The sequence below is a fragment of the Barbus barbus genome (assembly GCF_936440315.1).
Source record: "Barbus barbus genome assembly, chromosome: 41".
Taxonomy (NCBI): Eukaryota; Metazoa; Chordata; class Actinopteri; order Cypriniformes; family Cyprinidae; genus Barbus; species Barbus barbus.
In genome coordinates this window covers 1,119,723-1,142,794 of record NC_136719.1, presented here as the reverse complement: position 1 = coordinate 1,142,794, position 23,072 = coordinate 1,119,723, and the positions used below count along the sequence as shown (strand labels likewise).

Below are 23,072 nucleotides of genomic sequence, written 5' to 3'. Positions count from 1 at the left end.
TTTTTTTTATTTTTTATTGAAAACTGAAGGCTATTGAGTATGTATGCCAATTCAGGCTATTATAAAGTAGCACATTAATATTTGTGACCCCTCTGCCAGTTCTGGGTCGATGCACGGTAGGCCTTCGCATGTGTCCTGTGCTGAGCAGGTTTAAATATAATCAAATTATTTGAAACCTAGACCATATAAACATTCATAACCACAAACTCAGCTAAAAGTACATAAAGTAATTGAATTACATTTTGTACCACAAGGTAATGTCTCAATTGTTTATTAAACACTGGCACAATATACACATTCAAGAGCATACATCTCCAAAACATGACAACAGATCACCTTTTATAAACCATGTGCCATCAACATAAAACATTATTTATGAGAGCTATTTGTGCAAATGATTCACTACAATAATAATACACAAAGAAAAACATTATGTGAGAATGTTTGTGGTACTCTTTTTTTCTCTAATATTTAAATACAGCATACAACATATTTTCATTTAAAACAAAGCCGAAATTTCCATATTATGTGGTCAAAAAAAAACATGTCAGTTCTCACAACAATACACAGAAACATCTATGGACCCACACCAGACCACAGAACTATGTGGGAAACAGCAGAGAAACTGGATGCAAATATTTCTGCACAGCACCAATAAATATTATTTAGTTTTAATATTTAATCTAATAACTTACACAACAAAAAAATAATAATCTTTTCATATTTACAGTTATAGCACACAAAACATTAAGCTGTCTGTTAATAGATATTTATCTTATATCATTCATTTATAATGTAAAGTGTGGAGTTCACATGGTGCCTCAGTTTGCAAATACAATATGGTTATTCTGGAGCTACAAAAAAAAAAAAGTCCACAGAAGACTCAAGAATGAATCTCACAAAACTTGTAAAGACATGCTCAGGAAATTATATTTTGCATAAAAAGAAGGCAAAATTTTACACTGTAAGGTGAAATGTTATTTAAATAGTAAAGTATTTATGCACTGCCTCTAACATATACACTTGAGTTAAAATGCTTTGTACTACAGTAATGTAAGGGAGTAACAATAATGCCACAATGCAAAAAAAATCTTAACCATCCTAAAAATTATCCTTCTTTATGCAATATATATATATATATATATATATATATATATTTCCTTTTTTGTTCTAATATGATCTGGACATGTATTCCTGAGATTCATCCATAAACATGCTTATTAAAGGAATGATTATCACAAAAAAAATCCAACAGCACCCCGATGATATGTAATAACAAGAAATCAATAACCAAATCAATAACCAAAGTAAACACTCCTGTGAGGAGGAGAAAGGACACTGGCTCTGTGTCTTTTACTCCGTCTGGGGAACAGAGATGGCAGGACCCTTGGGGTCGTCGAAGCGGTCCATGGTGCGCAGCTGCATGATCATGTGCAGGCCGTAAGTGAGGACCAGCACCATGAGAAGAGATGTGACGAGCCCCATCCAGATACCAGGAGTGAAGAAACTAGCACAGTCACTGGCGTAAGAGAAATCCTTCCCAGCCACATTAAAGCCCTGGATCTGTCACATGAGAGAGAGAGAGAGAGAGACAGAGAGATTCCTGCTTAAATACCATTCCTGGCTTACATCTCACTTTCATTTTATTGAGTGAAATATGGTATTTCATGGAAATCAATTTAAGATGGAACCCGATTTTAACTATCAGGATTTAATTTAGGTTGTGAAATTTTGGCTATTACATTATGGGGTAATATATTTTTATAGGGTAATATCCCTGCGGATGTAATATAATATTGCTAATATTAATATTCTTAAGAAGTGGAATCTTTTTAAGAGTTGAAATTTGTTTGGGCACTTACGTAACATACAGTAGATAATCTTATATTATTAATATAATATATTATTATAGTTATATTATTTCACTCCATGTTTTATATTCTGAAGTGTGTATCTTTCACTGTATCTGGTGCGTGTTCAGATATGTGTGTGTTTGTTTGGTTTTTTTGTATACATTTTGGGGGATTTTGTTTTCACAAATTTCTTGATTTGTGTTTTCAGAAAAACTGTAAGAAACAAATTGTCCTAAAATATATATTCATTCACGAGTTCGCCCTTGCGTATAATGAACAGAGTCAAGGTTTATGCGTATTTGGCGTGCTGTCCGGGGAGAGGGCTCCGAGCTCAGTAAATTTACTCCCGAACCCGGGGCACTCCCCCTGTCCGGGGAGAGGGGCCCGAGCTCGGATTTAGCCCGGACCCAGAGCGCTCCCCCCTGTGCTCCTCCCCACGCTGGGGTAGGAGTGGGCTGATGGTGAGGAGTTGGGGTGGAGCAGGGATGCTAAAACTGTAGAGAGAATGAAGGTAAGATGGCTTGGTCTATTTATAGAAGTTCTCTCTCGGCTGATAGGATAGACTGTGTGATTGCTGATGGTGAATTGGCCGTGTTAATTATCTGCGCGTGCTCCTCCCGAAATTTGTTAATAAAACAACACTTCACGAGTTGAATGAACAGAGTCAAGGTTTATGCGTATTTGGCGTGCTGTCCGGGGAGAGGGTTCCGAGCTCGGTAAATTTACTCCCGAACCCGGGGCACTCCCCCTGTCCGGGGAGAGGGGCCCGAGCTCGGATTTAGCCCTGACCCAGAGCCCTTCCCCCAAAGATGCGATTAGTGCGGGACAGCAGCCGGAGTGGGGCGTTGGTAACCCCCCGAAATTTGCAAGGCTTAAGGATGGAGGGGCGCTGGACGTCGCTTGGAGTGGAATTGTTGCGGTGGTATCTGGAAAGAGAGTGAGGCTTCTGTGGAAGCGGCTCTGCTGCAGCATCTGGAAAGAGAATGCATCTGGAAGAGAATGTGGCTTCTGCGGAAGCGGGCACTGCTGTGGCATCTGAAAGAGAATGTGGCTTCTGCTGAAACGGGCACTGCTGCGGCGGTATCGAATGAATAGGGCACTGCTTGGGGCATTTTGAAAGAGAATGTGGCTTCTGCGGAAGCAGGCACTGCTGTGGCATCTGAAAAGAGAATGTGGCTTCTGCGGAAACGGGCACTGCTGCGGCGTCTGAAAAGGAATGTGGCTTCTGCGGAAGCAGGCACTGCTGCGGCGGTATCGAACAAGCGGGGCACTGCTGCAGCATTTTGAAAGAATATGGCTTCTGCGGACGCGGGCACTGCTGCGGCGTCTGAAAAGAGAATGTGGCTTCTGCGGAAACGGGCACTGCTGCGGCGTCTGAAAAGGAATGTGGCTTCTGCGGAAGCGGGCACTGCTGCAGCGTCTGAAAAGGAATGTGGCTTCTGCGGAAGCAGGCACTGCTGCGGCGGTATCGAATGAGCAGGGCGCTGCTGCGGCATCTGAAAAGAGAATGTGGCTTCTGAGGAAGCGGGCACTGCTGCGGCGGTATCGAATGAGCGGGGCACTGCTGCAGCATTTTGGAAGAGAAAGTGGCTTCTGCGGAAGCGGCCACTGCTGCGGTATCTGAAAAGAGAAGGAGGCTCCTGCGGGAGCGGTTAATGCGGCAGAGCGGAAATACACGAAGGCTCCTGTGGGAGCGGGGTGCTGCTGGGATGGTTGGAGTGGAGGTGAGTCGCTATGGGTGGATAAGGGGATGGCTACGGCGGGTCTGAGGTTGGGTGAACAGGGATGGACTGGCATTGAAAGGGGGTCAGCTGATGAGGGTTCGTTGAGCTTCTCTGATGAGGAAGCGTTCTGACCGAATGTAGGTCTTGAATGCCTCTGATGTCCAGCGGCCGAGTGCCTGGATCTGAGGCTGGGAGAGGCCTTTTTGGGCGGCTGTGGTAGCTGCGCCTATGCGGAAGGAGTGGCTGGAGTAGTGATCCGCTGGGATGCCGGATAGTAGTAGAACGGACTTGAGGTGTTTTTGGAACCAGAAGCGTGTGGCAGGGCGATTAGAGTCGTCGACGAAAAGCGGGTCGGATGGGAGTTTGGCCTGCGGGCTCCTGTACTGTAGGTAAGCTAAGAGGGTTTGGTATGGTTGGATTGGTGACTGGAGATTGAAGATATAAATGACGTGGCCTCTTCTCGCTTGGTCTGTCTTGCTTTGCTTAATGAGATAAGAGATTGCTTCGGTGTCTAGTCCTGATAGGTCTGAAAGGGTTGGGTGGATTTTTGGATTGAAGTTGGATGTGATGGTGAGTTCCGAGCATCTGAGGAAACCGAAGAAGGCCAAAATGAACATGGCGTCGAGCGTGCGGGCGGTGTGCGTGGAATAGTAGCCTCTGCGGAGGGTGGAAATGCATTTGGTTAAGATCTCTAGAGTTATTGGCTGTCTAGCGTCTGGGTTGGGCTCTTTGGATGCCTTTAATGAGCATGGATGTCTGCGAGCTGGTTATTCCTGGGGAGGGTGAGCCGAGCGTGAGTTTGTGGAAAAATTGGATTCCGCTGAGGTAGCCTTTGATGGAGCTAGCCTGGAGGTTTTTGGTGACGTTGAGATGGGAGGTGAACGAGGTGATGGTGAGTAGGGAAAAATCGGGGAAAGGCAGGTCGTAGGTGTGGTGGAAATTTTTAAAACTATTCCAAGCAGTTAAGTACGATTGGAGGGTCCTGGGGGAGACGGCATGGAGGATGGAACTGAGGGAGGCATCTAGGAGGGTCCTTAGAGGATGATTTACGGGAATATCAGCTCTGAATATGGAGGTACTGGCGTTGGGAGTTTGTCTGCATCTGGCACCAGCAGCCTGAATTTCTGGAAAGCAAACCGAGAGAGAGAGTCAGCTATTTGATTTTTGGACCCAGGGACATGTTTTGCATTTAAAATGAACTGGCCGCATGCTGAGATCCAGATGAGACGTCTTAGAAAGGGTATTAATGAGGAATGAGACCGGCCTTTATTTATGCAATGCACGACCGCTTCATTATCGCAATGCACTACGATGCTTGCGGTGGACCATTCTTTCCCCCACAGAGCCGCTGCGGTGACGAGAGGATATAACTCAAACAATGCTGAGGATGACAGGAACTGCGGTAAATCTGACAGCTGGGGGGGCCACGTGGATGCAAACCAGCGGCCTCTGTAAAATCCCCCGAAGCCGCAGGAGGGGGCGGCGTCCGTAAATAATTGGATGTCGTCAGGGTGGGAAACCATGCTGTTATAGAAGAAGGATAAGCCGTTCCATTGTTTGAGGAAGTTTATCCATAGAGGGAGAGTAGGTGAGAAATGAAACGGCGGCCCTGCGGGATGATGCGCATTGCGAAGTTTAGGTGACCGAGGATAGACAACAGCTAGTTGTCTATCCAGCTTGGAACAGTTTGGGTTGTCTAAGAGGGCGGAAGCGACCAGGATCATTCTATCGATTTTCTCTTTGGGCAAGGAAGCCTGGAATTTTTTCGAGTCTAGTTTGATGCCTAAAAATTTGATGGACGTGGTTGGGCCCGTGGTTTTGTCCTGGGCGAGCGGAATACCGAGTTTGGAAAAGACTTCCTGGACTGTTGAGAGGTGTTTGGCTGGGATGGAGCCGGGAGGCGAGATGAACAAAAAATCGTCTAAAAGGTGGATGAGGTATGGGATTTCATAATTATTGGAGAGGATCCAGCAGATAGCCTCTGACAGCATGTCAAAAATTTTTGGGTTGCTTCTGCAGCCGAAGGTTAGGCGGACGGAAAAGTAAAATTTTTCGTGCCAGCGTATGCCGAATAAATGCCAAAAATCTGGATGGATGGGCATTACTTTGATGGCGGAGGCGATGTCGACTTTGGCCAGCCAGGTGCCGCGACCCGCGTCTTTAATCAGAGTTATGGCTTGGTCAATGTCGTGGTAGTGGAGAGAAAATTCTTCGAGCGGAATGAGGCTATTAATGCTTGGGAAGGGGGAGTTGTGCGGGGATGAGAGATCGATTATTAGATGTTTTTTACCAGAAAATTTTCGGGTCGCGACGCCGATCGGACTGACACGAAAACAGGGGAAGGGAAGAACGCTGAAGGGGCCGATGATGAAGTTTGACTCAACTTCTTTTTTGATTAGAAGATCGACTGTGTCGGGTTCGGCGAGGGCTGACTGGAGGTTGGCGCAAATGATGCTTTGTTGCGGGAGGCTTTCGACGCCAGGATTAAAGCCGTGAGTAAGACCGGACAATAAAAAATCGAGCGTTAGCGTCAATTCTGGCAGGTCACGTGAGTCAAGCTTGCATCAGCTGATTCTCAGCTGATCACATCTACCTATAGGAATACGACACCTATTGCGGCATTCCTATATAAGCTCTATTCAGTTTGAATCGGCAGCTTTTCCCGCTTGCTCAGGAGCAAATTAGACCGCAAATTCTATCTCTATGGGAAATCTTCAATCAGGAATTTTCATGGGTTCATTTCTCACAGAGTTCTCACCAGATTCAAGTTTGTGAACTTGAACGCGAATTCGCCGTGATTGATATAAGCTGATAGACTCGGAAGTGACCTGAGCAAGCACTGCTTCTCACAACGATATATCATTGATATAGACTGCAATGCCCTCAATTCGCTGAAGTTGTGCTAATGTGACTGCATCAACAACACTTTTACAAGAGATCTGCTTTCCCTGCTGGAAAAAGCAAAGATATCACGGAGGGTTAAAGCATACGTAACAACTGAACTTTTAACCCTTTATTCATCTCACTCTGAATGTCTTCACAAAGCTAAGCGAAGTTCTTTTTCATTCTCATTGCCTTATGCTATGTTGGCAATTATGCTATCAAATATTGCTCGTTGTTTAAGGCAGTTGTTCAGTAACATGTTTGTTTGCTAGACATGCTGTTGCTTTAGGCTCATTGGTGTATCTTGACACACTGGTAACATTACCCAGTTAAATTTACCACAGCCAGGCTTATTTTTAATCTGTTTAAGGCTATCTGATATGAAACAGGCTTGCTGCTTAAGGCTCATCTAGTATTGGGAATTGTGTTTCATTAAACTTATCCTACCATTATTTTCAAAACGCTGTGTTTTAAGTTAGTGATATGCTGTTGCTTTAATTAGTGTACCTGTAACATGCTTGATACTAATGGGCAGTATAGATTTTGCTACCAAAGGTTATTAATGCTAACGGTTATCTGGATAAGGGCTACATGGTGTTGCCTAAACTTCGGCTATTGACCATATGCTGTACTGCAATAAAGGGGCATGCTGCTCTTCTCAGCTGCTTATTAAAGAAGAGCACCCCTTCGCTGCTTCTCTTCTTCTTAAAGGGCGTGCTGCCCCAGTCTATGCTATTTCAGAAGGTATTTGCTTTAAAGCTGTTAGGGTCTAGGGATTTCGCTTGCTTTTTAGGGCTTATCTAGTGCTCAGTATCATGTTTGTTGCTAGACCTGCTTGCTGCTTTAAACTATTGGTGTTACTGCAAATGGTACTTCGTTAAATTTGCAACAGCAAGAAGCTAATGTTTTGCTGTTGTTTAGACCATCTGATTGTTCTCGAAATATGCTTGTTGCTTATGGCTCATCTAATATTGGGACTGCTATTTCCTTAAGTTCTTGACTACTGCAACATGCTGTGATTTAAGCAAGCAACATGCTTGCTGCAAGCTATCGAGTGTATTGGTAAGGTTTTTTGTCTTCGCTCATGTGGGTTGTCAATTGAGGACACGTAACACAACGAGCACAATGTCAGTGGGAGACGACACACTTGTAAACTGATGAGTTGATTTGAGTTGTTATATGCTGTTTTATAGAGTTTTTAAATGTATGCTGAATCTTTTAGGCCAGGTAGAACCGGCGATCTCTTGAACCATTCATGTTTTCTCATATGGCTGCAGTGCACTGTTTGCTGCAGATTAGGCTGCCAATTTTAGTGCGTTTTCTGCATCTTTTTCAGGTATTGCATTAAAGGGGCTTGCTGCTCTTCTTAGCTGCTTATAAAGAAGAGCACCCCTTCGTAGCGCTGCTACTCTCCTCCGGTAAGGGGCTGCTGCTCTTCTTAACTGCTTATAAAGAAGAGCACCCCTTCACTGCCTTCTTCCTGCTGCCCCAGTCTCTGCTATTTTAAGAAGGCTATGCTTCTTTCAGAATGCCATCAGTTGTGGTTTGGGCGGTTCTGGCCTATCGTGTGTTGGGGGGTTCTGGCCTTTCGTTTGTGTTGGGGGGGGGGTTATTATTATTATTATTATTATTGCTGCTCTCCCTGCTCATTCATGACAGGCTGCATGGATGGACAGGGAGTTTTGCCCAGAACAGAACCATACCGCCAAACCAAACTTTATGCTGAGTATCTATCATTTTGACGATAGTGGTCCTGACAGAAATCGAGCGTTAGCGTCAATTCTGGCAGGTCACGTGAGTCAAGCTTGCATCAGCTGATTCTCAGCTGATCACATCTACCTATAGGAATACGACACCTATTGCGGCATTCCTATATAAGCTCTATTCAGTTTGAATCGGCAGCTTTTCCCGCTTGCTCAGGAGCAAATTACCCTCCTCCATCCCCAACTCCTCCTTCCGCGCAGTCAGGACTTTGCTTTCTGATTTTACTTGCTGAATCAGACTTCTTGAATAATGTTACACTTAAATATCATTGAGTACATCAATGATATCTGCTTTGTTCTGTTCTGTTAACCCTTGGGGGGTTATTATTATTATTATTATTATTATTATTATTGCTGCTCTCCCTGCTCATTCATGACAGGCTGCATGGATGGACAGGGAGTTTTGCCCAGAACAGAACCATACCGCCAAACCAAACTTTATGCTGAGTATCTATCATTTTGACGATAGTGGTCCTGACAGAAATCAGTAAAGTTGATGTCGGGGTGCTGGGACAGTTCGACAGACAGACAGTAAATTTGCACAGGAGTCGATAAGTAGGGTTTTTCATTTTTATTGGAGGATTTAAACACTGGACATATGGTGCGGGCGTGTGCGCCGCCGCAGAAGCTGCAGACGTGCATGTAGCGGCAGCGCTGTCTAGAGCACCTGCCCGTGTTGAAGTTGGAGCAGATCTGGTTGTTGGAGAAGGAGGAAGGGTGGTGTCGGTGGTTTGGAAGTGGGTCGGTTGGAGTGGTTAGCTGGCTCGGGACATAGCTGGTTGATTTGCGCTGAGGCGGTTCGGCGCAAGGAGGGGTGGGCGGGGTGATGAGAGGGCATGCTGTGGTGGAATGGGCGACAGAACGGCAGACTGAGCATGTGACGTTGCGGCAGCCCAAGAAGACTCTGTTGTGAAGCTCAGTGTCCAGAGCCCCCCAGTAAGGGCACTGGTTCCACTGAGCCACCCTGATGCCACTTTAAAATTTTTATATATATATATATATATATATTTTTTATTATGCCCTTATTTGTACAGTTTATTTACTAGTTAAATTTATTTTCTTTTGTATTTCTTCTTATTAATATTTTTTAAGGTCACTGGCTGCCGTACAAGCATTTCACTGCATATCGTACTGTGTATGACTGTGTATGTGACAAATAAAATTTGAATTTGAATTTGAATTTGATGGCACATTTTGTTGAAAACAGCTTGTGGTAGGTGTAGAAGTGAGTGCCTCCGTATGATAAGGCGAGCTCGGCGACTATTGAGAGATAGTCGCTGAGCTCGCGTCTCCTGCGTGGGAAAGCTGTGCAAATTACCTCGGAGTAACGGGTGAAGGCGATCGTGAATTCGGAAAATGACAGAATGCGTGACGGATTATGCGCTGAATTTTTTAGTGTGACGGAGAAATCGCCGCAATCAATTTGGCGGTCTGAAGAGGGTGGTGAAAGTGATGACAGGAGAAAAAAAAGGTCTATGTTCGCACCTGCTAGGATCTGTGCTCTGATGCTGCTGGCGACAGGAGGTGGTTCCAGGGCAGGAGCGTTCGGTGGAATGGGCGTCGGAATGGCGGATGCCAGCGTGAACGAAGGGCGAGCCTGAGGATGAGGAAGAGGAGGAAGAATGGCGGCCGTTGGAGCCGCTGGCGGAGGCAGGCTCGCGCTGGCATCGACTCCGGGAGCGAAGACGGAAGGAAGGAAAGGAGGGAGAGAGGGAATGGGGGGCATTTGCGCCTGTGCCGCTGACGGAGGCAGCCTCACGCCGGCGACGGCTCCGGGAGCGAAGATGGAAGGAAGGAACGGAAGGAGAGAACGGACATTTTCCGCCCACCCCTCCTTGCGCCGAACCGTAAGGAGTCTGGGCTCGCGCCGCTAGCGGAGGCAGCCTCGTGCTAGGGTTTGAAGGCGGAGCCTCAGGCCATGGACCGGGGAGCGCATAGCAGGAAGGAGAAAGGAAAGACTGCGGGTGAGCTGGAGCTGCCGGCGGAGCCATGCTCACGCAGCTTGTGGCTGAGGGGGCCGGCACGGCGCCGGGGGCAGCTGGACGGAGAAATGGGCTAGGGCTAGCAGCAACGGAATCCGGGGCATGGCCCAGGCTTGCCGAGGGCCTGCTACGGCGGCTTGGAGACCGGAGACCTCTCCTCACGGACGTGGTATTGTTTCCAGGCCGGTTTGTCGGCCGTTTTTGATGGAGGAGTGAAAGTCGGCGCTGGGTTTCTTGGCTGGAGAGATGAGTAGAGGTTGTAGAGCTCCGCCTTGTTCATCCGCCGTGAGAAGTAGACGTCGGCGTTGTTCAGCGCTTGTCTTAGGCTTAAGACTGTCCACTTATCGATAGCGGGGACGAAGGAGCTGGCTGAGGCATATGAGGATGTGGGAGAAGGTGGAGGACGCCTGGAAGGGGGAGTCGAGGGCGAGACTCGGCGTCTCGAGGAGCGAGAGGCGGCTCGGGAGGGCCGACGGCCCCGCGGTGTAGCCGCGGGCTCGATTGCGGTGTCTTGGCAGGTGCTAGAGCACTGGGAGACTCCAGAGGACCCTGGTTGTCGAGGGCGTTATCGTTCGCGAACAGTTCGATCTCTGACATCGTGGCGATTGGGAGTACCAATGCTAAAACTGTAGCGAGAATGAAGGTAAGATGGCTTGGTCTATTTATAGAAGTTCTCTCTCGGCTGATAGGATAGACTGTGTGATTGCTGACGGTGAATTGGCCGTGTTAATTATCTGCGCGTGCTCCTCCCGAAAATTGTTAATAAAACATCACTAAAAAAAGTTAAGAAAGTTATGATTTGATTAAACCTATGAAAACGTTACAAAACAACTTTATTGTGGACTGCCCTGTGTGCTATTCAAAAGCAGGTCCCACTGGAGCAGAAAGTGTCCGCAGGCATCGCACACTGAACATGCCTCGTGCTGATCCACTCCTGACAGCCTTCAAGATCAGTGAGAAAGAGCAAAGTCCTCCAGGGATGAATGAGGGATGGCACTTTGGAAAAACTGAGGGACTTGTGTTTTAATATAAAATGGAAACTTGACGCCCTTTGAACAAATTGCAACAAAATATTAAGAAACATTTTCTTACATATCACCAAATACATAATGTTGTATCTAGAAGCTCAAGACACATCTGAGTGTGTTTGGTCTGTCCCCTTTAGAGGAACAGCTAAACAAAATGTCATCTACTCCATCAGCAATTAGTTGCTTTTACAATATACATTATACTGAATTCAAACAGGGATAAACACTATCGGACTATGGGGAGTCGGTCTGAGACCTAAATAAAGCTGGGAAATGTAGTTTTTAAAGATTCGCTGACGTTCAAAAGATTGGGATCAGTTAAATTTTTAATGTTCTTAGATTCTTATGCTCATCAAGACTGTATTTATCTGATCAAAAATACTGAATTTTTTTTTAATTTTGTGAAATATTTTTGTAATTTAAAATAACAGTTTTCTATTTCAATATAATAAAAACTATCATTTATTTCTGTGTTGCAAAGCTGAATTAAGTGAAGTGACATTCAGCCAAGTATGGTGACCCATACTCGGAATTCGTGCTCTGCATTTAACCCATCCAACGTGCACACACACAGCAGTGAACACACACACACCGTGAACACACACCCGGAGCAGTGGGCAGCCATTTTATGTTGCAGCGCCCGGGGAGCAGTTGGGGGTTCAGTTGTCTTGCTCAAGGGCACCTCAGTCGTGGTATTGAGGGTGGAGAGAGCGCTGGACATTCACTCCCCCCACCTACAATTCCTGCCGGCCTGAGACTCGAACCCGCAACTTTCGGATTACAAGTCCGGCTCTCTAACCATTAGGCCACGACTTCCCCGAATTAATACTTTTATTCAGCAAGGATGCGTTAAATGGATAAAAAATTGACAGTAAAGACTTATATTGTTTGAAAAAAAAATATTTTAAACAAATGCTGTTCTTTTTAGTCATCAAAGAATCCTGAAAAAAGTATCACAGGTTCCAAAAGAATTTAAGCAGCACAAGAGTTTCAACACTGATAAGAAATCAGCATATTATTATGATTTCTGAAGGATTATGTGACACTGAAGACTGGAGGAATGATGCTGAAAATTCAGCGCTGCATCACAGAAATAAATTCTATTTTAAAGTATATTAAAATAGGAAACCAATATTATAAATTGCAATAATATTTCACAATATTACAGTTTTTTCTGTATTTTTGAACAAATAAATGCAGCCTTGATGAGCAGAAGAGACATTACAAATCTTACTGATCCCAAACGTTTGAACGGCAGTGTACATATTACTATATGGGTCAATGACGTGAAGCCTAAATTTTCTGTCCGATTGCATTTTTTTCAGTTAAAAATTGGTCTAAATGCATAAAATGAAGCCATATATAAGAAATACCGCTTCTACATATGTACCAACTTAAATGTTTCAAAAACATTAGTTATTTGTAATTTTTCTGTTATTCAAAGTGTCAAAACATCATGTGGTGTGACCATAACTTTTGTTTTGGAAACATCTTTGAAATTACCCTAAATTTATTCAGATTAATTTTCTGCACTATTTGGCATTTTTTCCAAAGTGTTTTGTAATACTGTATAAAATTGCAAAGCATTTGTATTTATATTTCCATCATAATATTCAAACAAACTTTGTCCGATAATCTCCATTTTATTAAATATCATGTGGTGCAACCATCAAGAAACTACCATTTTGGTACTTTTATGTTGAAATCCATTCAAAGACAGGACATTGCATCATATAATAATTTGTCAAGGACCCATAGAAGCATCAAGCTGGTTTGTAATTCTCTTTCAAATTTGGAAAAAAATAACTTTTTAATGGCTGGTAAGTAGTTCCCACATTTGGATATCATGTGGTATTACCTCAAAAAAACAATGAATATTAAGTTATTTCTACAAATACATTTATTTTTATCATAAATATCATAGTGACCTTTCATAGGAAGCTAGCTTGTTTTGTTTAGGTGGCTAATTCTGTGCTTGTAAATTTTGACTGAATTTGAAAATATCATGTGGTGCGACCACTTCATACTGTTTTCCATTATAGATATATGTCCCAGATTCATAGTTTTTGTGCTTTTATATTCAATGAATGATTTATATACACAAAATACTTTATTTTAATATAATTTGGAATAGATTTTTATGCAGTTTGGGTCATTTTGAGCGGTTTATGTGTAATCTTTGTACAATATGAGAAAAAATGAAAGCATCTAATTTCAGTTTGGTAATTATTAGTAATTTATTATATATTTATTAATAACTATTTTAATCTATTTTACCAGATTCCACTGCCAAGCAAAGTAAAATAAACACTCCCCATAGGCAGTATGTTAATTCTGACCCTGCAGTCTAGCACAAACTCTAGATGTAATTTTCTGCTGTAAGAAAGATATTTATGATTTCATCTCAGAACCTGAGCCAGCAACTCTAAATTGACCCTTAGCAAAGACCCTTTGCTAAGGGTCCTTAGTTAAAGACCCTTAGTTACTGTTGCTAAGTTAGACAATCCATACGACAAACCATGGCACCTTTATGCCACACATCATGTTCTCATGCAGTGAAAAATACATCGGAACAAAGAAGACACTGACAACACGCTGACAGAGCAGGTACCTTTCGGTATTTCGGCTCAAATTTAGTCATTTTTTAAAGAAATTCAAACAACAAATACTGTTTTGTGGCTCTTTATGTGTTGTTACAGATCGCTGTTGCACCTCAGTTCAAGCGGCATGTGACCGATCATCTCTTACTAGTTATAGCACAAAATAAACATGAATGAACATCAGAAGGTATCTTGTTTCAACTCTGAAAATATGTCAATAAACACTATTTTTCAAGTTCAAGTCCACCGACGTTAATCTACTCTCCTCTCTGGTTTGTTTGTCGGACAAAAATGGCAGATTTGGCATTATGATTGCTCAAATTGCCTGTTAATCAAACTCCCGGCAAAGGGTCAATTGAGCAGCCAAGGTTGGGCAAAGTTTAGAAATAATTGGGTCTAAAAAATTACTGCTGAACTTTTCACACGTTTCTTTAAATAGATTTTTAATGATGTAAGGTCTTTTTGTCATTTGGAGCGACCACTCATCATGTGGTGCAACCAATAATAGCAAAAACTGTATTAAATTAAAAATAAATTATCAAATTTCTGTGGCTGAAATATGAATCACTGTTATAGTATGCTTAAGTGAATGGTATTTTAAAAATATTTTTCTCAGCTTTATGCAATTTACAGAAAAAATAAGTCTGCTAACTACAATTAAGAAGGCAACTCTGAAATTATAGAACAAAAATATGAGATCATTATGTACAAAAACTCAAAAGAAATGCAAATCCTTGTCAAAAAAAGTGTTAAGCATGTTAAGGAAATTAATTAATTTTAATATAAATCATGGTCGCACTACATGACATTTTTTAAGGCTACAGATGATTCATCTAGAATGAAAAAACACTAAAATCACTTCATTTAAAATTTTAATATGAATGTGTACACAACCTTCTTAATGTTTGAACAACTACAAAAGATATTATTATTTTTTGTATTTTAAAATTTGCCTGTCGAAAATCCTTATACGTCAATGACCCATACATCAATTTGGCACAAAGACCTAAAATTAACCCTCATCTATCCTGACTCTGCAATACATATAAGAGCTCTAAGATAACTGTTTTATACTGTTTTTGGGAACGTTTTATGGTCCAAAACTTTTGGTCGGGTATTTTGCCAGGAATTAGAAAAGATTTACTCCTGCTCATTGCAACTAAGGTCTGAGGTCTACTTTTTGGGACTGACACAGAAACTTTCTTGTGATTTTTGTGGTGTTGAAAATATTGTTTCATTGTGCTCACAAATAATGGCTGAGATTAGTCATGTCGTAATACATCACTATTAACCAGATAGAAAGATCTGTCTAAGCTGCTCAGCGTACCTGTAAATACAGCTGAACTTGATGTAGTGACTAGTAAATTATGGCCAATATCTTCTCTAGCACTCTAGATACTGTTGCCCCCATCAGGTAAAAATAAAATTAATTAATAAATTAAAGTTAGAGAGAAAAGTCCTGTGCCATGGCACAGGTGTCACACTCATGCTCTCAACAAAGCAACTCCTAACCTTCCTTTTTCATGCCAAGAGCGATAAAACGAGTGATAAAAATATTAGTTTTGGTGTAAGTGGGAATAAGAGGTTCTCAAAAAGCATTCATGAAAATATGAGTGCCCTAAGTGAATATAATCAGTTGTTCCCTATCAGTCAGTCACTCCGAGTCACGTCGGTGACCGACGAATTGGGATCTCGCTTAGAGAGACCAATCCCCTACGAGAGTATCTAAACGAGCCAATGCACATTGGCATGCGATTATTGCATCCAGCTGCCGCTAATCACAGCGTGAGTATAAGTAGGCAGCGGGTGCAGCGCATATTCAGCTTTTCGCTTCGGAGCCGAGCGGTTACATTGTTCTGCTCCTGACCTCTGCTGACGAGTGAATTCAACGAGTTAAGCACGCTCTTTGGGAGACTCTCGTGCTGGCGGTACGGCGCTTCAGCGGCGGTGGTTCTTCCTGTGTCGAGTGGATTGCACACATCAGGCTGCACTACCCCCTGATTGTGTTGCAAGTGGCCATCTCCCCTGTGCGCTTCAGCACACTGAAAGAGTGATTTCTCTAAAAGAGCATTCACGGGTGCGTCTTTTTAAAGACGACGTTGCATCTGGCAAACTCGACGTTGCGTCTTTGTAAAGACGAGTTGGGTCTTGCTTCAGACAACGTGTCACCCGTGCGATTCTGGATGCGGTCGTTACCTGGTGCCGGGTGATGGTCATGATCACTGTCTCACATGCCTGGGCAGTAAGCATGCTGAGGTGGCGTTCGTGGATGAGGCATCTTCTCATGGTGGGAAGATGATCATCTTGGAGTTGCGGGCCAGGCTCCAATACCTCGACAAAGGGACGGAACTCTGTTGCCCCTGCCTTGATTTGGCTCTCGTTCTGGCTGCAGACAGACGGGGACCATTTCAGGCGGTGGCATGGTGGCAAACCCTCCAGGGAACCAACCCTTGAGGGACCATCGCCCCTCTTGCGCTCCAAAACCAGTTGAGCTGTCAGTGGAGCGTGCTGGGCCCTCTACAAGGGGAGCACCAGCAGTTACCCTGGCGCTCCTCCCGATGACCAGACGTCGACTGCTGCATCGGAGGGTGAGCTGGAGATTTCTGGGCAAGAAGATTCGGCTGCTGCTGCTCCGGCAGTAGCAGTGCCTGAGTCGGATCTAGAAATCACGGCTATGCTTTCCCGGGCCACTGAGAGGGTAGGGCTCGAGTGGAGATCCCACCGTGTCCCGAGCCCTCGAGGTTGGACGACTGGTTTCTCGGGGTAGTTTGCGCTGGTTCTCAGCGCCCTGCCCCAGTGCCTCTCTCCCGGAGGTGCATGGGGAGCTTACCAGGTCGTGGACGGCACCTTTTACTGCCAGAAACCGCCCTGCTAGCTCCTCCCCCTCACCACCCTCGGTGGTGGCGCAGCTAGGGGGTATACGGGGGTCCCCCCGGTGGAGCGGTCGGTTGCGATGCAGTTGTGTCCTAATACCGTCTCCACTCGGCGGGGCGAACCGTGCCTCCCCTTCCGGGCCTGTAGGTACTCGTCTGGTCTGTCCGGCGGTGCTTATATGGCCTGTGGGGAAGCTGCCTCCATCTTTCGCTACGGCGTTACTGCAGGGTCCTCAGGCTAAAAGCACTGAGGACATGCACGGGGGTGGTTACGATCCGGAAGCTCTGAGAGCTTGTACCTCGGGCCTCGCGCTACGAGCGACGAAGGTGACGCGGTCTCTGGGTCGTGCGATGTCCACACTTGTGGTCCAGGACGTTCACCCCTGGCTGTGTCTGGTCGACATGGGGACACCGACAAAGTATCGGTTCCTCAAGGGCCCTGTGTCCCAGACTGGCCTCTGCGGCGACGCAGTCGAGAACATGACCCAGCAGTTCTCGGCTGCTCACGAGCAGGCTGAGGTGATCCAACACCTCCTGCCCCGGCGGGCAGCTGCTGCCTCCACCCGTCCGCCGGCTGCAGCGCCCCAGCCTGCTTGTCGCCGAGGGCGGCCCCTGCGTCTGTCCCTGCTCCCGCACCGCATCCGCAGCAGCTTCCAGAGGCGGTGCCGTTGAGCTGGGCGTAGGCAGGCCGCCCCGCCCGTCCTGGCCCCCGTCAAACCTGGCGGTGAGCGGAAGAGCAAGAGGCGCAGGACGGGCAACCCAGAGAGAGAGAGGACTGCTTTGGGAGGTGGCGGATGCGCCTCCCCCTCCCCCGGAGGAGGGCCGGGTGGAGATTCTTCTATTTCAAAAATCTCGACAAGAAGCGGTTGTCTCTGCCTCTGGGTCCCAAGAGGGTATGGAGAGTCACGGACGGACCAACTCCGGACCGCGCTCATCCTCCTCTTCGCCAGCTGGCAGCAGTGGGCGGTTCGAGAGCGTCATCAAAGGCCCTACTCACGCACCCTCTGCCAACCTCGGAACCAGGTAAGCGTGCACCGCACACCCAGACCCCTTGGTCCGCCACGGGCCGTGTTCCTGTGTTCCACCTCGCTGCCCCACCGCGGGTACGTCGGTGGTCCCGCTGGTCCGCTTGTACGGTGTCTGGGTGCCTGCGTCTACCCAGCCCGTCTTGCTGGCTCCAGGGGACCATCTGACTCGGCTATGCGGTTCAGTTTCCTCCCAGTTCAGGGGCATCCACCTCACAGCAGTGAAGGCAGCTGATGCTCGTGTCTCATGTGGAGAGATCGCTGTCCTACTGGCGGAGGACGCGATGGAGCCGGTCCCTCCAGCCGATATGAAGACAGGGCTTGCAACCCTTACTTCATTGTGCCCAAGAAAGCGGTGGGTTACGACCAATCTTGGATCTGCGTGTCTGGAACTGGGCCCTTCACAGGCTTTCGTTCAAGACGCTCACGCAGAAACGCATCTTTGGGTGCATCCGTCCCCGAGATTGGTTTGCAGCGGTCGACCTGAAGGACGTGTACTTCCATGTGTCGATTCCTTCCGCGCCACAGCCCATTCCTGCGGTTTGCGTCGAAGGACGGGCATATCAGTACAAGGTCCTGCCCTTCGGGCTGTCCCTGTTACCCCGTGTCTTCACAAAAGTTGCGGAGGCAGCCCTTGTTCCCATGAGAGAACAGAGCGTTCGCGTTTTCAACTACCTCAACGACTGGCCCATACTGGCTCAGTCTCAGGTCCAGTTGTGCGAACACAGGGATTTGGTGTCACACCTCAGCCAGTTGGGCCTTCAGGTCAACTGGGAAAAGAGCAAACTCTCCCCGACGCAGAGGTTCTCTTTTCTCGGTATGGAGTTGGATTCGGTCAGCCAGACAGCACGCCTCACGCAGGAACGTGCTCTGTCGGTGTTGAACTGCCTGAGTAGGTTCAAGAGCAGGTCAGCGGTCCCACCGAAACAATTTCAGAGGCTACTGGGGCATATGGCAGCTCCAGCGGCAGTCACGCCGCTGGGGCTGCTTCATATGAGACCGCTTCAACACTGGCTCCATGGCCGAGTCCTGAGGTGGGCGTGCCAGCGCGGCACTCACCGGGTCCAAGTTACACCGGCCTGCCGCCGAACCCTCACCCCGTGGTCAGACCTCTCGTTTCTGCGGGCAGGAGTGCCCCTGGAACAGGTCTCCAGGCTTGCTGTGATTTCCACAGATGCCTCCACCACCGGTTGGGGCGCCACGTTCAACGGGCTTGCAGTGTCGGGGGTTTGGACGGGCCTCCTACTGCACTGGCACATCAATTGCCTAGAGTTGCTAGCAGTACGTCTGGCCTTGATCCGTCTCAGAAGGCGCTTACGAGGCAAGCACGTACTCGTCCGCACGGACAACACTGCGACCGTTGTGTACATCAACCGACAAGGTGGTCTGCGCTCCCGTCGCATGTCGCAACTCGCCCGCCACCTCCTCCTCTGGAGTCAGAAGCATCTGAGGTCGCTTCGTGCCATTCATATTCCGGGCTTGCTCAACCGGGCAGCCGACGAGCTGTCACGAGCTGTGCTCCCCGGAGAATGGAGACTCCATCCCCAGACGGTCCAGCTCAGCTGGCCGCGGGGCCTTCGCAAGTATGCGTCTCCCCCAGTGAGCCTTCTCGCAAAAACAGATACTATGCAAGATCAGGGGGGACGAGTAGCAGGTCCTGCTCGTGGCGCCGTACCAGCCCACTCGGACTTGGTTCTCAGAACTGATGCTCCTCGTGACAGCCCCTCCCTGACAGATTCCTCTGGGGAAGGATCTACTGACTCAGAGACGGGGCACCTTTGGCACCCGCGTCCAGACCTAAGAAGCTGGAAACTTCATGTCTGGTCCCTGGACGGGACGCGGAGGTTCTAGGTGACCTACCCCAAGGGGTAGTTGACACCATCACTTCGGCTGGAGCGCCGTCCACGAGACAGGCCTACGCCTTGAAATGGAACCTGTTCATCGAGTGGTGTTCTTCTCACCGAGAAGACCCCCGAAAGTGCCCGATCAGAGTCGTGCTTTCCTTTTTGCAGCAGGGGTTGGAGCGAAGGCTGTCTCCCTCCACCCTTAAAGTCTATGTGGCTGCGATTGCTGCCAACCATGACCCCGTGGAAGGGAAGTCGGTGGGTAAGCATGACTTGGTCATCAGGTTCCTTAGGGGGGCAAGAAGGTTAAATCCTCCACGGCCCCCCTCTATACCCTCTTGGGACCTGTCTCTAGTGCTGAAAGCACTACAGCAGGCCCCATTTGAGCCTTTGCAGTCAGTTGAGCTGCAGTTTATTTCAATGAAGACTCTGCTCCTGCTTGCATTGGCCTCCATCAAGAGGGTAGGGGACCTGCACGCATTTTCGGTCGACGATTCGTGCCTAGAGTTTGGGCCGGCTGACTCCCAGGTAATCCTGAGGCCCCGGCCTGGCTACGTGCCCAAGGTTCCCACTACTCCCTTCAGGGACCAGGTGGTGAGCCTGCAAGCGCTGCCCTCGGAGGAGGCAGACCCAGCCCTTGCTTTGCTTTGTCCCGTCCGAGCGCTGAGATGCTACGTTGACAGGACACAAAGCTTCAGGACCTCAGACCAGCTCTTTGTCTGTCACGGAGGCCGGCAGAAGGGGAAGGCCGTCTCCAAGCAGAGGATGGCCCACTGGATAGTGGACGCCATCACCCTGGCTTATCAGGTACAGGGTGTGCCCTGCCCGTTCAGGTTGAGAGCTCACTCTACTAGAGCTGTTGCATCCTCCTGGGCGTTGGCTCGTGGCGCCTCGCTGGCAGATATTTGTAGAGCTGCGGGCTGGGCGACCCCTAACACGTTCGCTAGGTTCTATAGCCTTCGTGGGGAACCGGTTTCCTCCTGTGTTCTCACCTCAAATGGGTAGAAGCACTGAGAGGTTCCGTTTTCGGGTCGGCTTGCTAAAACTGCTCCAGAGAGTCCGTACTGTAGACCCTGTCGAGTTCCTCCATCCCCTCGGCAATCAGATGTGGCGGAGCATCTGACGCTAGGCCCTCACTCGTTGAATCCATGAGAACCGGTAGAGGGCTGGGTTCCATATGAAAGGCCTTAGTGGACCCCATATGTGTATAGTCCACGGTATAGCCTGAGAGCCGTGTTTCCCCGGCAGGTCTTCTGCCAAATTCCATGAGGTACAAATTCCTCTAATTTCCATATGCGCCTAAAGGTTGATCATATGCGTAATTGCTCCGGACCTCCTTCGGGAAGGGCGAGCTTCCGCAGCGTCCGGTTCCAACTGGAACGGGTACGCTTTTTCCCAGTGTTATCCAGTCTTACTGAGTGGGTAGTGCCATGACAACAGTAGCTGGTCTTCTGTGCTAGCCCTGACCTGCGCCAAAAAATAGGGGCACAGGAGGCTTCCACAGGACACTGGAAGGGGCAGTATCCGTGGCCCTTTGGTAGGGATCCCAATTCGTCGGTCACCGACGTGACTCGGAGTGACCGACTGATAGGGAACGTCTTGGTTACGTATGTAACCCTCGTTCCCTGAAGAAGGGAACGGAGACGTCACGTCCCGTCGCCACGGCTGCTGTACCACCGCTGAGCGGCCGGGTCACCGGCTCGGCTCCTCAGCGAAAACCTGAATATGCGCTGCACCCGCTGCCTACTTATACTCACGCTGTGACTAGCGGCAGCTGGATGCAATAATCGCATGCCAATGTGCATTGGCTCGTTTAGATACTCTCGTAGGGGATTGGTCTCTCTAAGCGAGATCCCAATTCGTCGGTCACCGACGTGACGTCTCTGTTCCCTTCTTCAGGGAACGAGGGTTACATACGTAACCGAGACGTTTAAAAGTCTGATGAGAGTTCAACATATGTTTAAAATTTGTTCAGCAGTCATTTATGTAACAATGTTGAGAAACATTAGGCACGACTTTAATTTTGATTAGTAATGGCTCGGTATAAAAATAAGCCACACAGAAAGAATTACTATACTGAGAGCTCTATCTTTACTGTGAAATATACTGAGGATACATAGTTTTATTCAGTGGCTAGATGAAAAAATAATCCAATATACCACATAAACCAGTTTACTAGTAACAATTTCCTCCACCGCTATATATCACAATCAGGGATTGAAATTAACTTTTTCACTCACAAGCCAATTTGGCTACACATTTTTTAAGTTACCGGCCATTCATAACTTCTACTAGCCAACAAAAAGGGAAATAAACAACAGCTTGAGGCTCTCTACACTGGACGTGACAAAGCGACTGTTGCATATCATTTTGTGTTAGTACTAGGGGTGTGCGATATTGACAAAAAAGAAAGAAAAATATCTCAGTATTTTCTTGGATTGTAATGATAATTAGACAACATTTTGCTGAGTGTTTTATTGTACTGATATCTTAAGTGGACAGCTGAGTCCTAAAGTTTTTGATATTCTTGAGTCAAATTCTTGTATTTAATCAGACAATTATAATAATAATAAATTTAGGCTGTTATTAAACAAATGAAATCAGTATCAAGAAAATTCATCTTTACAGAAGATGCATCTGAAGTGGCATTTATATGTATTTACACATGGTAATGCAGCTTAGAGGGACATGGAATGCTTTAACCTGCAGTTACAAATGCATAAATAATGTTTTGATATTTTAAACATGAAATGTTGAATACTGACATTTGAAATTATTTTAAAAATGAAAAGATACTTTAAATGTGAAATTAAAAACACCAGCAGGTGGCAACAAGTCGTTGTGATTGAACTGAATCATTTTGATTCATTCATGTTGCTCAGAGACGCAAAACAGTGCTGTGGTTGTGTTTGGAATGTTTGTTTGTTTTTTTGTTGGCGAAAGAGAAAAAAACAGCCAATATAATGTCTAAAGCGTAGGTCTCTTGATATTAACTTATTGTTAATTGAACTGTTGTATAAAATCAATATCACATTTGTAACCTGATTTTTAAAGAAAAAACGGCACTCTTCATGTGATATTGATTAACTATATGAATTGATATAAATATATACAATTTCTGCCCCCTTATCTTGAATTATGTGATTATTCTGAATGCATATTAATAGAGTGCTTTCTTTCACTGCATGATTCAGTCTAAGTTAGTCTAACCAGACTATCATGTCGTGTATGCGTGCACTCTGTAGGTGTTTTGTTTGGTTTTTGCAATATACTCGATAATGTCATGCTGTCTTATGAGTTCAGTATTTGTGCTAAACCTGCGCAGACTTGGCTTGCATGAACTTACCCAAGACATTAATGAGTGAACACAACTTACGAAAAGTAACCGCCAAATTGGCTAGTGATTTGACAGCTGATTTACTCGCCACAGCTGATTTTTACCCGCATTTGGCGGGTGGCGGGTGTTAATTTCAAACCCTGATCACAACATATTCTGA

The 23,072-nt window shown here is 46.4% G+C and overlaps 1 protein-coding gene across 1 annotated transcript in view; it reads right to left on the bottom strand.

The window, feature by feature from the left end:
• Window positions 1-238: 238 nt before the first annotated feature.
• Window positions 239-23,072, bottom strand: part of LOC306860354 (V-type proton ATPase subunit S1-like) — a 37,147-nt gene continuing 14,313 nt past the window's right edge. The window contains exon 10 of the mRNA XM_079402012.1: window positions 239-1,563. Within this exon, the coding sequence (XP_079258138.1) occupies window positions 1,354-1,563 (210 nt within the window). The 3' untranslated portion in view covers window positions 239-1,353. The remainder of the gene's footprint in view (window positions 1,564-23,072) is intronic.